The sequence below is a fragment of the Lissotriton helveticus genome, chromosome 11 (assembly GCF_964261635.1).
Source record: "Lissotriton helveticus chromosome 11, aLisHel1.1, whole genome shotgun sequence".
NCBI classification, from domain to species: domain Eukaryota; kingdom Metazoa; phylum Chordata; class Amphibia; order Caudata; family Salamandridae; genus Lissotriton; species Lissotriton helveticus.
The window spans coordinates 1,094,473,783-1,094,491,269 of NC_136072.1; the positions used below are offsets into that span (position 1 = coordinate 1,094,473,783).

The 17,487-nt window shown below is 49.3% G+C and overlaps 1 protein-coding gene across 14 annotated transcripts in view; it reads left to right on the forward strand.

Moving 5' to 3' along the window:
* Positions 1-17,487, forward strand: part of DEPDC5 (DEP domain containing 5, GATOR1 subcomplex subunit) — a 578,923-nt gene that overhangs the window by 525,024 nt on the left and 36,412 nt on the right. For all 14 annotated transcript variants that reach the window (XM_078667736.1, XM_078667740.1, XM_078667744.1 and 11 more), the window contains one exon: positions 10,745-10,805. In XM_078667736.1, the coding sequence (XP_078523862.1) occupies positions 10,745-10,805 (61 nt within the window). The remainder of the gene's footprint in view (positions 1-10,744; positions 10,806-17,487) is intronic.

Genomic DNA, 17,487 nt, shown 5'->3' on the forward strand with positions numbered 1-17,487 from the left:
GTCAGGCGAGCCAGCAAGGTCCATAGAAACAGTTCCCTCAAAGGAAGAAATAGCCGTCGGCGAGTTCTAGGCACTTTTATCTCCTTGCCATAGACCCTTATGGAAGTAGTTCTGATGCAAGGGATTCGGGATGCTGAAGATACTCAAGGATGCTGTGCATGCGATGCGGTCGATGGGGGTCTTCCTGTGCCCACTCCTCGGTCTATGACTTGGAGAGCAGGCCCTGACCAGGGCGGATCGACGTCTCTCGAATTCCTCCCAAGTCTGGAAGAAGTCCATTCGCCGCTGGGCTACCAGTTGCATAGCATCACGATCACGTGCACTTCCTTCCTTGACCAGTAACATGCCTTCTGGGCAAGCAAGCTGCACTCTGACGACTCTCCCTGGTCCAATAGACTCGGGTGCAACTTTTGGCATCTGTCCATCGTTCTTGGTGCTGCACATCAATGAGGAGTGGCAATGTGAGGATCTTGGTTACTGAGTTTCCTCAGCATGCTTCTTTAGCTGTTATGGCCCTGTGCTGTGAACAGGAGGTCAGCCAACTGACCCTTGGAGTTTCTAGCTTTGGCTGGGCTCAGGACGACTTCTACGCGAGCATTACACCACGGGTACAGTCCATTTTCTTTTGCTAGCTGCCAGGTTCAGCAGCTGCAGTCCATTCCAGTGCAGCCACTTTATAGCTGGTTGTTAGTGCAACAGGACAACTCTTCTCAAGTCCATCGAAACTTGAGATCTAGGTGGCACAGGTGTCCCTTTTATGCCTAGAAAATGCTCTCATGGTAAGTCGTGGTCAGAAGCCAATGAGTACTGGTAGCCTGCGAAGAGTGGCATCTGGCTATCAACTAATTCTCCAATCTGGCCACTTCCAGTACGGTAGAACCCTTCTCTTGGCATGTACAGTTCCTTAGCTCAAACAAGAGGTGTGGATACCAAGGGGGCTATATGCCCCTGAAAAATGGTTTTTGGGCGACTGGTTTCCCCCTCTCATTCCTGAGAGCCAGCCTGGCTACCTGCACTTGCAGAGCTGACCCTCTCCCAAGTGGTCATCTTTTGCCCCTCAGAGACGGTTTCTCCTTTGAAGCTCACCTTTTGTGCTAACTCCCATATGGCTTCCTGCCAGGGAGAGGTAACACCTCTCTCCTGTGCAGGCTTCTATTTTCTCGTTTTCTGGGAGTCGTTTAGCGTCTCCCCAGGAAGGAAGAAAGCTGTCTCAGGGCCAGATCCCGTGTGTAATCATGGATGGGCACAGGGAATTTACGGCAACAAAATGGCAACAAGTTACATATATCTTAACTTGGGCTTAATTTAACGAGTTGTTTGATCCCTCACGGTATCAACTTAAGCAATTAGCTTTTTCAACAGTAAAAATGGCAAACGCAAGTTTTTAATGTTGTAAAAATACATATTCCTCTTCTTATTAAATAGCACTCCTGTTTAAGGCTAAAGAGGCCTTCCTTAGGGTTTACTTACATATATTAAAAGGGGAGGACTTGGCTTTGCTTTTACTCGAGGCAGCGGTTTTAAAACTGTGTAAGAAACTGGCTCTATATATACTGCAACAACGTGAGGTACAGTGTGTATAGAGTCCAAGGGTCTACAGAGGTTTAGCAGAGGTTAAAGTTCAATAAAACCTTACTCTCTAAAGTGGTAGCTTGGTCGAGCAGTAAGGCGCTTTAAGAGGACAGTGTTAAGCATTTGATGTAGATACTCAGTCAGCAAATTAATTCACACACTCAAGAACTGAACTCTAGGCCAATTGTTTTTGTATAAAAAATATACTGTTGTATTATTTCTAGAACCAAGCAAGCCTGGAACAGGTAAGCATAAAAATACTTTGCAGTAGTAAATTACTTGTATGAACACAGTTCAAAAGTGCAGTATAACTTGTACTGGTTTTGGTTACAGTTTAAAGTAAGCCGTTTGCAACACTTAGCAGGTATAGTACATTCAAATGAATGGGCTTTTTAAGTAAAATGCAGTTAATTACTTTTCAGATTACTTTTGCTAACAGTGCTGGATCCTAGATTCAGCACTGGGACATTTCCTGAAAACAGGTGAGTAAATGCGTTTTAGTTAGAGGTACGATTTTTAAAGATTATTATTGCATTTCAAAAGTTGACACTTAGAAACTTTTTCACATAGAATCACCAATGTTATCATTTGGGAGGAAAATCACTTAGCAGGTTAGTTATGTTAACTATACTTTTTCTTACTCAGTGCTGGATAGCTAGATTCAGCACTGGGACATTTCCTGAAAACAGTTGAGAAAATGCGTTTTGGTTATTTTTAAGGAATAATTTTAGTTTTCAAAAGTCAACACTTAGAAACTTTTTGGGAGAAAAAGTGTCAATGTTATTCTATGAGGAAAAAGCAGTTATCAGTTTCCAGGTAGGTAATCGGTCTTTGGGGTTAGGGTCCTGGGGTTAGACTCAGGGGTCTCCCAGGGTCAGTGATGCACTGTTGTTGCACCCTCAGCGGCAGTTGGGCGGCCAGGTGCAGTGTTGAGGCCCAGTGTTATCCTATGGTGGATAGGGGGACTCCAGTTGGTGGCTGCTGGCAAGCAGGCCACGGGGTTGTGGGAGCAAAGCTCCTAGGGTTAAGCTCAGGGCAAGTTGGGGACCAAGTTAGCACAAAAGGGGCACCCTCAGAGGCACTAGGGTGGCGGGTGCAGGGTGCTGTTTTGAGGTCGGGTGCCCTGTTGATTTCAATGGAGATTCTCCGGGACAACGAAACACTGCAGGCTCGGGGACGAGGATCTTCCAGGAGAGACCACCACTTCGAGGGGTAAGTAGGGATGTGGAGGGATGGTTAGGCACCGCTGGTTTGGGCACACTAGGCCGTGGGGCGTCGGGTGCAGGGGTGCCTTTGGACATCGGAATTTCTTACGCGCTCTGGTCTCTGTAGGGTGGGGTTCTCTGGATTGAGGCTGCAGGCGTCGTCTGGAGGCTTGAGGCAGGTCATGGGTCACTGGATCTCGGGTCAGGATCACAGGGGGGACCTCCTCGTGGTGTTTTTTCACTCAAACTCGGGGCGAGCTCAGTGGATGCAGAGGGGCTGGATTTGCGGTTTCTGGCTGGCACCAAAAGCTGCAGTTCACACACGTCCAGTGTTCACGGGAGAAACAGCTTGGAAAGTGAATGCAAGCAGGTCCTCCGGAGTTTTTGAGGTTGCTGGCCGCTGGACACGCCAGGATTTTGCAGGAGCAGGTTCGAGGGGAGGCAGGGCTGTAGGGCTGGGGCCAAGTCAGTGTGCGTCCTCCTCTTGTTAACTCTGCACGGCTTCTCGGCCTTCTTCTCCTTCTTCTTTTCTTGTTGTTGCTGGATCTGATGAAGGAAGGTTCAGAGTGCCCCTAAATACTAAATTCGGGGGCATTACAGGTAGGTAAAGGGCAGGGACCAATATGTCTCTTCCTTGGGGTGGGTACACCCCCTATTCTGCCACTCTCCAGTGGGAGGGGGCAGGAGTATGTTCCTGGTTGGCTGGGTCCCCCATCCTCAAGATGGCAGGGACTCGTGGTTGTGCTTCGCCCACCTCAGGGGTGGAGTTGGTAGAGGTGGGCATCCCTCTCTTCCACACTTGTTTTTCCCGCTGGTTCTTCCGCTCAAAGTGGGTGGTAGAACCAGTGGGGACCAGTTGCTGAGTACAGCAAGTGGTCTGGAGAGGCTGACAAAGGCAGTATGCCTTTGAAGCTTCTCCTTCGTGAACCCTGCCCATCTTGGGGGATGAGGCCTGGCACCTCGTCCCAGGATGTGCATTGTTTCAGGCCCCTGAGAGCAGCAAACTCTTGACCCAGGGTCCAGAAACAGGTCTGGTGGTGGCAGCCACTCAGTCAGGTCACTAGGAGTTGGTAGAGTTTCAGGGGGCATCTCTAAGATGCCCTCTGTCGTGCATTTTACATTAAATCCCACAATGGCATCAGTGTGGGTTTAATGTGCTGAGAAGTTTGAGACCAAACTTCCCAGTCTTCAGTGCAGCCATCATGGTGCTGTGGAGTTCGTAATGACAAACTCCCGGCACCATATACTCTTAATGGCAACACTGCACTTACAGTGCCCAGGAATGGGCCTGGGTACTGTAGGGGTACACGACTCGTGCACCTGTACCCTCACCACTGGCATAGGGCACCCAGCTAGAGGGGTGACTGATGTATGCCAGGGCAGTGTTTTTTGGGCATGGCACACAGGGATGTGTGCTATGTCAACTCTTCACTTTGTTTTGCACCAAGACACGCACCCCGCCAAGGCAGTTTGTGAGTGTCAAGGTATAGGGCCTCTGAGGGTGGCACAACAAGTGCTGCAGCCCTTAGAGGTCTTCCCTGGTCACAGTGCCCTGGGTACCTGTGGTGCCATTTACCAGGGGCTGACCTGTGGCCAGGGATGCCAATTGGGTTGGTTTTTGGGGGTAGAACACAGGCCCTGGGAACCTGATTGGCAGGGACCCAGAGCACACCAAGGAAAACTGCATCAGTAGCCTGGCAAAAAGCGGGGGAGGTTACTGCAACAGAAACCCACTTCCCTAAAAAGTAGTAATAGGACACGTTAACAGGTAAGGATGATAAGGAAAGGCTTCAGTGAATAACTGCGTAAATGCCTCCAGCATCGTTCATGAAGATCATGAGTGAGTGATGCTGTGAAACTCAGTGAGTGCTTTCAGACATTGGGAGTTTGAGACTGTGTGTTTGCTGGAGAGTATCAGAAGGCGGCACAGGCTACATCTTTGGTTGAAACCTATGGATGTGTGGAGGTGCCTGTGCTGTATGCGCAGTGTGTAGAAGAGTTTTGCAATGCCTATAGGGTAGAAGTAGGAGAAGAGAGGAGTTTAGAGAAGTGACAGGTTAGCATCAGAGGCTGTTTGGGTAACAGGCATAGAAATCTTGTAATAGTGTTGGGAGTTTGAAAGAGTCATTTGAAGTAAGGAATCACAGATAGATCATTGAGGCCTATTATCTAGTCCCTCCCCCACCACACTGAAACACCCGCAGAATTTGATGGGCGATAAGGTCCATGAACGTAATTTGCCTGCCCACCCTTCTGGTTAGTATCTTCACACCCTTCGTCCAGGATGGATCTATTGCATAGGAGGGCGAAGGAGAGATTAGTACAAGGACAGACCTGGTGAGAGAGTTAAATGAGGCTCTCCCCTCCAACACCAAGGACCATGCCTGATGTCTGTGATGTCTTTTTCAGAGATGGAGCTAAAGGTTGAAAAGAGAGGGAGGAAATTCCGTCCAGTTTTGTTGATGCATTTACAAGTACTTAATAATTCAGCCAATCATTTTTGCTTCGTCAGAACTTCAGCACTCCTATGAAAAATGGAATCAAGGAAGGACATATGACATGGTCTGATGGTGGAACCAGGAGACAAAAGTTCTAATACTGGCTTCCCCAACTGGCCAAACTGTACGATCCTGGGCGATGCGCTTTTCTGCAGTATCGGAGCATTTAGAAACAAGCTTACTCCCAGTTTAAAGAGCTGCGTGAGCAGGACATTTACTGTGGCGCCTGTCTATGGGCACTGGAAAAGATGGCGAGAGGAAGAAGGCTAAGTGGGAGAGTACTCTTAAGGTAGAAGGAGACTCGTGAGCCAGAGGTAGATGTGTGCCTGGACTGTCCCTTCTACTGTTCCACTGGGAGTAAATGGGCTGGTGATCTTCTTCCCTGGGGTTGGTTCCATATAGTTGTTAGTTCTGTACGCACAAGTACATCATGCACCTTTCAGTTCAAAGTCCTACCAGATGATCAAGATGCTAGTGCTCTGAGCTCGTCAGGCTTTAGACTTGCTTTCTAGAGACCACACTGAGAAACCTCTGACTTGCATCCTTGTTTTTAACAAGCTGCAGAAACCACCATGTTCTGAGAAGGGAACCGGTCCCTCCAGAGGGTCATGGTGGTTTTGCTAAGCCTGGGTAAGGACTGAACACACAGGATGCTTGTGCTTTAAATTGAGAATGAACGAGGTCCAATGAATCTCAAATGCTTGGCCTCATATCTGTTGTGGCCTTTCTTTCTCCAAGTCTACCTCCATGAAGTTCCCATAATTAGCATGGCATATTTGTCTTAGCCACATATCTGACTTGGCCTTCTATTTCAGTGTAGTTCCATTTCTGATGTACAAGTGCCCAACTATGTGCTGTCATTTCTTGGAGCAAGGTTTGCCATTTTTGTCGCTGCCATCTGGAAGCTCCCACTGCGTCCAAAACCTGGCAAAACAACCAGAACCTGGCCTGGTTTGAGTTGTGTCCCAAGCACTGCCTAGTTTAATTCTGCTATAGCTTCTGTTTCGTGGTTTCCAGAGCAGGCTACTCAACCAGGTAAGAAAGCATACATTGAGGTTTGAGTGAACTTCTCACAGCATTATCATTTAAACTCATCTGTCCCAGATCATGGGGGTGGACCCTGCCCGGCCTAAAGAGTGTAGACTGACCTATAATGCCTCGCAACTCTTCTTCCTGCTGGATTCCAAGTGAATCAGGGATGCTGCACTTTGCTCTTGGTGGACATCATGGCTAGGACCAGAAGGTAGCATCTTCCCTAGCACAGGCCTGCTGAAGCACCAAAGCTCCATATGAAACAGTGTTTATGAAGGGCACACTGCTTTAGGCCCCCAAACGTAAGGCACGCGTGCATCTGCAGTGCAGAAACAGACATCCTTATTTTTGTCCACTGCTCATCCGCAGCATCACACCTGGCTCATTTCGCCTTTGGGGGTCTGCGCCAAAGCTCAGGACTATCACTTGCCCCAAAACTAGCTGACTTCCCTACAAGAGGGATGGCAAGGAACAGGATCCCACCTGGAACTCAGCCAGTTGACAGGGTTTTTTTAATCCAGTGGGCCTTTCCACTCGGGGGGGGGGGGGGGGGCTACATAAATACCCCAGGAAGAACTAGTCTAGACATGGCTCATCCTCTGATGCCTTCAGGTTCCATCCCATTGGAGTTTATTAGGAGGGACCCCCACTCCCCTTTACCTTCGTGATGGTGCAGGTGAGTGCCATTGACCTGTGTTTGGGGTGCCCTCTCTGCTGTGTGCCCCACTCCCACGCCTGGCTTCATGCGCACAATGCAGGGAGAGGTGCCCATTACTGGCCTCGTTCTGAGAGGTCGGCTGCATTTTATCTCTGCATTAAGAAAGCTCATATTTCCAATGTTCTCTTTTATTCCTCTCCTGGTTGCCTTGGTAACATCCAGAGGAGGCTGGCGGGGCGCGCGCTGCTGCCAATGCTGCTCACAGTTATTATGGAAGGTGTGGGCTCTGCATTCTGAGCAGCCCTCGGCCTCATTGTCTCCCTGGAGTTTCCCCCCGCCCCCTCCCCCCACCAGATTCACCCACCCATCCTCTGTCACTACCCTGTGTGTACACCTGACCCTGTCGCCCCCAATTCAGCAATTCCCATCACTGTGGCCCTGCCTTATGCTGTCTCCTGATACAGCTGGCTGCCGCCGCCTTATATGTTCCCTGTGCACCTCTCCTCTGCCCATGCATCACTACCCCGCCTGTGCAGCTGTTTTGTCCCTGTCCCCAACCCGTCACAGGAGGCACACTGATCCATGTCACTGTTCAAACTTCCATTTCACTACTCCGTACCCTCTAAAACGCTCGTCTCACTGTCTCCCAAACACTCTTTAACTGACTTCTGTCCAGAGCACCTGCCCTGTCAATTCCCCATAAAATCCCTTAAAAGTCTCTTACTTGTCTTTCACTGCCCCGTGGTCTCCCATCCTACTCACTGTCCCATGTCTCCCACACATTTCCTGTCACTGCCCACACCTCCTCACATTCCCTTCTAATAACCTTCCCATATTGTTTCATCGACGGGATCACTGCACCATGCTCTCCCCGCTGACACACTGTGGTACTTTAGGCACATCGCATGCGCCTCTTTCATCCTCAGAAGGGGAGCAGTAAACCTGTCATTGTTTTACAGGTGAAAATTGAAATACAGACCTACTGTTTTCTACAACTATTATAACCCATACATCTAAACTTTATGACTATTTTTCGGAAAACGATTTTAAGTTCACACTTTATGGCTGGAAGAGTCCTTTCCTCAGTCGAAGGAAATCCAAACCTCGAGAAGCATTTTGTCTGGTGCAAGTGTATGGAGTCCCTAAAGGGCCATCCGTGTACATTGCATCCAAAGGGATATTTCAGGTCTGGCTTGAGAGTGCAGCCGTCTGCTGACCTGCTGTCATCCCTTCTTTAAAATATACACAGAGTGAGCTTTGGCCCCACACTGAGGAGTAATAGTGCTGCTTGATGTATTATTCCGCCTCCTATGGAGTGCTCGCAGTGCCATGCATCAGGGACTACTTAACGTCTCAATAGTGCTCTGAATCATCTCACACAGAAAGTCATATATTTTTAGTTTTGTGTTTTCACTGCTGCGGGATTTGTAAATGTTTTAGTCAGTCCTCTCAATGTGTTGCAAATCTATTGGCTTTGCCGATGGCTGTCCCTCATGGCAGTGTAAACTGTACTGAAGTAGTACATACGTGCCGCACTCTTTCCCAGGTGAAACTATGTAACAGCCTTTTCTTAGGCGAATAACATTTGTACACTTCGCAGCCTTTTCTCAGGGGAGAGTAGTTTATACCTGTGGCAGCCTTTTCTCAGGGGAGTGTAGTATTAACCGACTGCAGCCTTGTCTCAGGGGAGTGTACTTTATACCTGTGGCAGCCTTTTCTCAGGGGAGTGTAGTATTAACCGACTGCAGCATTGTCTCAGGGGAGTGTACTTTATACCTGTGGCAGCCTTTTCTCAGGGGAGTGTAGTATTAACCGACTGCAGCCTTGTCTCAGGGGAGTGTACTTTATACCTGTGGCAGCCTTTTCTCAGGGGAGTGTAGTATTAACCGACTGCAGCCTTGTCTCAGGGGAGTGTAGTTTATACCTGTGGCAGCCTTTTCTCAGGGGAGTGTAGTATTAACCGACTGCAGCCTTGTCTCAGGGGAGTGTAGTTTATACCTGTCGCAGCCTTTTCTCAGGGGAGTGTAGTATTAACCGACTGCAGCCTTGTCTCAGGGGAGTGTACTTTATACCTGTGGCAGCCTTTTCTCAGGGGAGTGTAGTATTAACCGACTGCAGCCTTGTCTCAGGGGAGTGTAGTTTATACAAGTGGCAGCCTTTTCTCGGGGGAGTGTAGTTTATACAAGTGGCTGCCTTTTCTCAGGATAGTGTAGTGTATACATGTGACAGCCTTTTCTCAGGGGAGTGTAATTTATACATGTAGCAGCCTTTTCTCAGGGGAGTGTAGTTTATACATGTAGCAAACCAAAGTGCAGGGTTCTTAGTGTGAGGGAGTAATTGCGCTCAGCTGGTTAACTGGCAAAATAACTGACATGGACCTAATATTGTGGTGCTACCAGGAAAGGGGTGACCCTAACAACCCCTAGGATGATGTTGTACACAACAAACATCTACATTAGAGACAAAAGACCTGTGCACACACATGAAAATCAAACATATAATATGACAATTTGTGAAACTGAAAAAAAGCAGTTGATGCCTGTTGCTCTCGTTGTTTTAATGTTCGCTTTAGAAAACGCCAGCTGACACATCTTTCGTCGGAGTACAATACACTCTGACTCTTCAGGGATAGGTCCTAATGGATATTAAACAATCAGTCCCCCACAACCAGTGATAATTCCAACCCGGTTAGGGTATCAGAAGACCGTTCGATGAGTAGTAAGAACAGTTCAATGGCTCCGCTGTGGCGGTGTGTTCAATGACTGGTCGCCGGATAGGGGGTCTGGGAAAGAATCGGTACGTCTTTAGGTGCTCGATGACCAAGTGTGTCTTCTATGTGTGGCCTCCAAAAATAACGACGGCTCCTCGATGAAAGCCTGGTGACCTGTCCGACCCCAGTATCGGCGTCCTCCTTCTTACCGATGTGTCTCCGATTCTTTCCCAGACCCCTTATTCGGCGACCAGTCATTGAACACACCACCACAGCGGACCCATTGAACTGTTATTACTACTCATCGAACAGCCTTCTGATACCCTAACCGGGTTGGAATTATCACCGGTTGTGGGGGACTGATTGTTTAATATTAGGACCTAGCCCTGAAGAGTCAAACTGTATTGTACTCTGACGAAACACGTGTCGGCTGGCGTTTTCTAAAGCGAACATTAAAACAACGAGAGGAACAGGCGTCAACTGCTTTTTTTCAGTTTCACAAATTGTCATATTATATGTTTGATTTTCATGTGTGTGCACAGGTCTTTATACATGTAGCAGCCTTTTCTCAGGGGAGTGCAGTTTATACATGTGACAGCCTTTTCTCAGGGGAGTGCAGTTTATACTGGTCACAGCCCTCCCTGGTGAGCACGGTCTACACCTGTCCCAGCACTTGTTCAGAGAAGTTTAATTTATTTGTCTAGCAGCTTTTTCCAAGGTAAGAGTAGTTTATACTTGTAGTAGCCGGTTCTCAGAGGAATGAAATTTATACCTTTTCAAGACTTTTTCCAGATGAATGCAATGTATACTGTGTAAAAGCCACTAGAGGCATACACATACACTTTTCTCAGTTGAGTGTGGGTTTTGCTTGCAGCAGCGTCTTCCCAAGCAATTGCGACTAACACATGTAGCAGCTTTCCCATCTGGAAGTAGTTTATGCTTCTAGGGTTTTTTCCCCCAGGAAAGAGTAGTTTATAACTCCAGAGGCATTTTACCGGATGAGAGTAGTTTAATATGTAGACACCTACCTTCTACTAAATACTTACCTGACCGTTAATGTCTTTTTCAGGCTTTGAACCCGAAACCTATTGGGATCGCATGCACCTTCTGCAGGAGGCCATTGCGCACAGGTAAGTGCCACAGTGACCAGTGGGCATCCGTACCTCACCCTACCCAGGCTGCCCAGCGTGTGCTGGTTGGGTGGGAGACTGACTCATCTGCAGAGCATGTTGTCTGATGTTACTTTTACACAATTCATAGTAACGATGGCAAAATTAAACGTGCTGGCTTTCCCACTAGTCAAGTCAAGTCAAGTCAAATAATTTATATAGCGCGCTACATACCCAGAGGGTCTCAAGGCGCTTGAGGAAGGGTGGGGAATTACTTGTCGAATATCCAAGTTTTAAGTTGCTTTCTGAATGCTAGGTGGTTCTGAGTCAGGCGAAGGTGAATGGGGAGTGAGTTCCAGGTTTTAGCAGCCAGGTAGGAGAAGGATCTTCCTCCCATGGTGGTTTTGTTGATGCGGGGTACGGCAGCAAGGGCTTGGTTGGAGGAGCGTAGCTGGCGGGAGGGGGTGTAGAAGGAAAGTCGTGTGTTGAGGCATTCGGGTCCGAGTTCGTAAAGTGCTTTGTGTGCGTGGGTTAAGAGGCGGAATGTTATTCTCTTATTGACGGGGAGCCAGTGGAGGTTTTTCAGGTGACTAGAAATGTGGTCTTTGCGCGGGATGTCTAGTATGAGTCTGGCTGAAGCGTCCTGGATGCGTTGGAGTTTTTTCTGAAGTTTTACGGTGGTGCGGGCGTATAGGGTGTTACCGTAGTCCAGGCGGCTCGTGACAAGTGCGTGGGTAACCGTTTTTCTGGTTTCGGTGGGGATCCAGCGAAATGTTTTTTTGAGCATGCGAAGAATGTTGAACCACGATGATGAAACGGCGTTGACTTGTCTGTTCATCGAGAGTGAGGAGTCCAGGATGATGCCCAGGTTCCGTGCGTGGTCCGTCGGGATGGGTGCTTTTCCAAGGGCCTCTGGCCACCAAGAGTCATCCCAGGCGGAAGGGGAGGTGCCTAAGATAAGGACTTCTGTTTTGTCTGAGTTCAGTCTCAGACGGCTGTGTTTCATCCACTCGGCTACTTCTTTCATTCCTTCATGTAGGTTGGTTTTGGCGGTGTTCGGGTCTTTGGTGAGTGAGAGGATCAGTTGAGTGTCATCAGCGTAGGAGATGATGTTGAGGTTGTGTTGGCGTGCGATGGTCGCGAGGGGGCTCATGTATACGTTGAAGAGAGTGGGGCTGAGTGAAGATCCTTGTGGTACGCCGCAGATGACTTCAGTGGCTTCTGACTTGAATGGTGGAAGGCGGACTCTCTGAGTTCTTCCGGTAAGGAACGAGGTGATCCAATCCAGTGCTTTTCCTTGGATTCCGATGTTTCTGAGGCGTTGTAGAAGGGTGTTATGGCAGACTGTGTCGAAGGCTGCGGAGAGGTCAAGGAGGATGAGGGCGACTGTGTCTCCATTGTCTAATAGAGTTCGAATGTCGTCTGTTGCTGCGATGAGTGCGGTCTCAGTGCTGTGTTTTGCTCGGAAGCCGGACTGTGAGGAGTCGAGGGATTTGTTGGTTTCGAGGAAGGCGGCGAGCTGGCAGTTGACGGCTTTCTCGATGACTTTGGCCGGGAATGGTAGGAGCGAGATGGGGCGGTAGTTTTTGAGTTCGGTGGGGTCAGCTGTGGGTTTTTTCAGAAGGGCGCTGAGTTCGGCGTGTTTCCAGCTTTCCGGGAAGGTGGCAGAGTTGAGGGAGCAGTTGATGACGTCTCGGAGGTGTGGTGCTATGATGGAGTCAGCTTTGTTGAAGATATGGTGAGGGCATGGGTCTGTGGGGGATCCTGAGTGGATGGAGTTCATCAGGCGGATGGTGTCCTCAGTGGAGATTGGGTTCCAATCAGTAAGGATGTTCAAGGGGGGTGAGGGTACGGCAGAAGGTTGGGTGGGTTGGTCTCCGTGTTGGTTGTCGAAGCTGTTATGGATGTCTGCGATTTTGTTGTGGAAGAACGAGGCTAGGGAGTCGCAGAGGGTTTGAGAGGGAGTGATGTCGTTGGAGTTGGCTGAGGGGTTGGTAAATTCTTTGACGATGTTGAATAATTCCTTGCTGTTGTGGGCGTTGTTGTCTAGACGGTCTTTAAGTGCAGCTTTCTTGGCAGTCCGGATCAGTTGGTGGTGTGTGCGGGTGGCTTTTTTGAGGGCGTCCTTGGTGCTGGTGTTTGGGTCTTTTTTCCAGGCCTTCACAAGGGATCGACAGAGTTTCTTGGATGTCTTAAGGTCGTCGTTGAACCAGGGAGCGTTTTTGCTGCCTAGTTTAATTTGACGTTTTTTCAATGGTGCTAGGTTGTCGGCGCTATTGGTTAGCCATTGAGTGAGGTTAGTGGCTGCTTGGTTGGCGTTTGAAGAGTGGGCCGGGGGGTTTTGAAGAAGCGATGAGGAGATCTGGTCGATGGTGATTTTGTTCCAGTTTCTTCGCAAAGTGGGTTGAGGAAGGTTGTGGGTTGTGATCTTTTTGTAGACAAAGTGAACACAGCTGTGGTCCGTCCAATGGTGAACTGTGGTGTGACTGAAGGAGATATGTTTGCTGGAGGTGAAGATGGGGTCGAGTGTGTGGCCTGCGTAGTGAGTGGGGGTGTTAACAAGTTGTTTGAGTCCGAGGTTGGCCAGATTGTCCAGAAGGGTGGTGGCGTTGCTGTCGTTGCTCTTTTCCAGGTGAAAATTGAGGTCTCCCAGTAGTATGTAGTCCTCGGAGGGGAGGGCGTGAGGGGTGATAAAGTCAGTGATGTCTTCATTGAATTGTGCATGGGGTCCTGGTGGCCTGTAGAGGAGGGTGCCTCGGAGTGTGGTCTTGGGGTCGGTGTGGATCTGGAAGTGAAGGTGTTCGGCGCTAGCGAGGTTGGCGTCTGAGCTGGTTGAGATGCGGATGGAATTCTTATGGACGATTGCGATGCCTCCTCCTGTTTGCTTGATGCGGTCCTTACGGATGATCTTGTAGCCTTCTGGGATGGCAATGGTGATGTCTGGGGCTGAGGATGCGTTCATCCATGTTTCTGTTAGGAAGGCTACATCCGGAGAGATGGTGTCTAGTAGATTCCAAAGGTCGATGGCGTGTCTGTGGACCGAGCGGGTGTTGAGCAGGATGCATTTTAGGTGGTTGGGGTCAGATCTCTGTTTGGTGTTCGTGGATGAGGAGTTGGTCTTGGTGCCGTCATACTTGCAGGAGATGCATGTGAAGGGTCCATGGGTGTGTCCAGGAGCGGCTTGGGGGCAGGTGGGGAGTCGGCCGGGGTTAAGGGCTAAGAGGGTGGAGGCGTCGTAAGTAATGCGGGTGGGGTTGGTGGTACGGGGGCCAGGGGGTCTGGCGCTGGGCGCGGGCTTGGCGCGGACGGGCGCAGACGGGCTTACCTTTGGCGTAGCCGCAGCGCGTGGCCGCTGCGCGTTGGGTCATTGGTCATAAATGGAGAGAGGAGGGGGGGCGGAGCGTGGGAGGGGCAGCTGGGAGGCGGTAGCGGGGAGGGTAGGTGGGCCAGGGGAATGAACAACAGGGAAATGGAGGGCGGGATAGAGAGTCAAAACGGGGGGGCAGGAAGATTGAGGGTCCGAGCAACAGCAGGGAAATATTATAAAAGTAATTCAGTTAGCATACAAATGAAGCATTCAGCGAACCCAGCGCACAATGTAAAAAGCTAAAGGCAACAATTACAGAAAGCAACAGGCAACAATTACAGACAGCAAAGTCGCGCTATTAAGGATGACTGCAGCGCGATGCTCGGCGCTATAATCTGGTGAATAGCGCTAAACAAACTGAAATGCACACGATACTAGATACCAGCGTGGTCGAGTCAATGGCCAGGGAGGGAGCGTGGGGGGAGCGACCGCTTCGGATCGGATCCGGATGGTCACAGCTGCAGAGAGGAGGAGGTGATCTCTCTGTTTGTGGGTGGGAGGGGCAGCTGGGAGGCGGTAGCGGGGAGGGTAGGTGGGCCAGGGGAATGAACAACAGGGAAATGGAGGGCGGGATAGAGAGTCAAAACGGGGGGCAGGAAGATTGAGGGTCCGAGCAACAGCAGGGAAATATTATAAAAGTAATTCAGTTAGCATACAAATGAAGCATTCAGCGAACCCAGCACACAATGTAAAAAGCTAAAGGCAACAATTACAGAAAGCAACAGGCAACAATTACAGACAGCAAAGTCGCGCTATTAAGGATGACTGCAGCGCGATGCTCGGCGCTATAATCTGGTGAATAGCGCTAAACAAACTGAAATGCACACGATACCAGATACCAGCGTGGTCGAGTCAATGGCCAGGGAGGGAGCGTGGGGGGAGCGACCGCTTCGGATCGGATCCGGATGGTCACTAAACCCACTCAAGCACTCAATTATTGGTATCAGTCTGTTGAATCCCCAACTAACCCGTTGCCAAAGAGCGCTAGACATTTATTAGGAGAAAAACCCTTCCAGTGCTAATTCCCCCCCCCCCCCCCCCCCCCCCACACACACAAACACACTTTATTTTTTCTAGGATGGAGGAGCTTGAATAATGCCATTGATGCCTCTCAGTGCCAGGAGGCCATAACAATGCTGTAAGTGCACCCAAGAAATAAACTAGAACCCTTGCGATGCTTCGCAGACAGGGAGGTCAGGTTAAGATGCTCCGCAAATGCAATAATACATGTGATCTGTGGAGCACCCCCAGGGAAACACCTCGTCATGTGATACTTCCTGTACAACCTACCTTGGAGGTTGAACCTGGGCTCAGGTGAAGAATTCAGTATGTTACTGATTGCGATACTGAACAGCAATCTTGATCCTAATTTTGTAGTCAGTCGTCATCCCTTGTTCCAAATGTTTGATTTCTGATGGATACTTCCACTTCCTGATTCTTCACTTTTTGAACATACCAGAAGTCAGACTGTATTTGGAAACTTTTCAATATCTTTCAGATCCGGGTGGGGTCTCTGGCTCAATCTCTACGTCAGTGCAACCATAAAGCTCCCTCTTCTGGCGACCTGACCTCAGGTTCCCAGTACTTATTTTTCCTGCGGCATTGACCTGTATTCTTTCAACACTTTGATTTGACAATTTTTTTAAATATATTTCCTGAACAATACAAAAAAATCGGCGCAGGGCATGGGTGACACCCCCCTAAAGTTCAGGCTGTATACCCTGCTGGGACTGGGATGGACAGATGTCCATCATCATAAATCCATACATTTGTATCCGGTGCCGCAAAAAGAAGTTGTGTGAACCATTCAGGAGCATGCACCCCAACTCCATCAACCAAAGGGTGTCCAAATGTTTCGTTGCCCGGGACGATCAACAAAGTTTCACCTGAGGATGGAGTCGCCATTGTCAAAGTCCCCCCAATGCAAGTCTAACATGATTCTGAGCATTCATGGACTGCAATAGATAAGTCACTGTGGCACTCTGATATACTTCTCATCAGAGCCAGAACGGGTCCCTGTATGCCAAGCGGAGCTGTCGCCTGCAGTTCCTTCAGACCCAATGCCGACGTCCGAGTCATCGATGCCTGTGTTTTCCTCACCCATTCCTCAACCCTACGCGGAGTTTCCTGCTCTGCCGTGCCCACCCTGTGTACTTTCCAAACTCTATTTGGCTTCTTTTGCAGGGCTATGGTATCCTATGGCACGCCTTCTGGCCCCATTTGCTCATTAGCTCAGCAGGGTTGCGCAGTGGATACGGTGAAGGGCCACTTTTCTGCTTTGTCAACATGTCTCTGTCTCACAGATCTTCCATTGTTCAAGTCCTCTACAGTCATGAGATTTCTGAAGGGTTTCACCAATATGTTTCCCTCTTCTCCTTTCGTATTGCCTCATCTGACAATAATTTGGTCCTTACAAACATAATGTGCTCTCCTTTCGAACCTTTACAACGTTGCCAATCACAACAGTTTAGTTTTAAGACTGTTTTTCTGATCTCCATTATGTCGACTTGACATGTCAGTCAGTTGCAAGCGCTGAGGGTCAATCCCTCCTCTACCTCTTTCTGTCCCAACAAGCTGGTTCTTAGAGCCAGAGCTGCTTTCCTGCCCAAAGTGGTCACACACTTCCGTTTAGGGCAATCTTTCACTATCACCTTACCTGCCGTCTTTGCCTCTCCACATCTCACTAAAAAGGAGGAAGGTCTTCAAAGGCTGGACCCAAAGAGGGTGGTCAGTTTATGTATTTTGACAAGACCCAGGACTTCCTGAATGATGTTCAGCTTTTCCCTGGCTGCACCAATAAGAATAAGAAAAAAGCTGTCTGGAAGATTACGGTGTTATGCTTTGGTACACAGGGAACCTCCGAAGGGCATCAGAGCTCATTCCACCAGGGCAAAGTCTTCTACTTCAGCTCTGGCAAGGGGAGTTCCCATGGTAGAAACCTGCAAGGCAGCAAATTGGGCTTCCTTCCTTCAGTAAACATTGCCGTTTGTATTCGGAGGTGCAGAGAGAAGGTCACTCTGCACGCTCAGTACCCTTGACTTTTTAGTTTAACTAGTTCTTGAAGTCCACCTCCTGGGCAGGGGCGGCCTTAGGCATGTGCAAGCTGTGCACCTGCACAGGGCTACCAAACCCCAGGGGCCTCCACACCAATATATATCCTTAATATAATAATCCTCTGAGGATGGATACATATTTGCGTGGTGGACCCTGGCAGGGATTTGGCGGCCTCCGGCTCTGTTCCACTTCCAAACACTCTGAGCCCCCCCCCTCTTCACTGGCCTCAGCGCTCCGCCGTACCCGGACCCCCTCTTCCGGGACACCCTACCTACGCTCCCT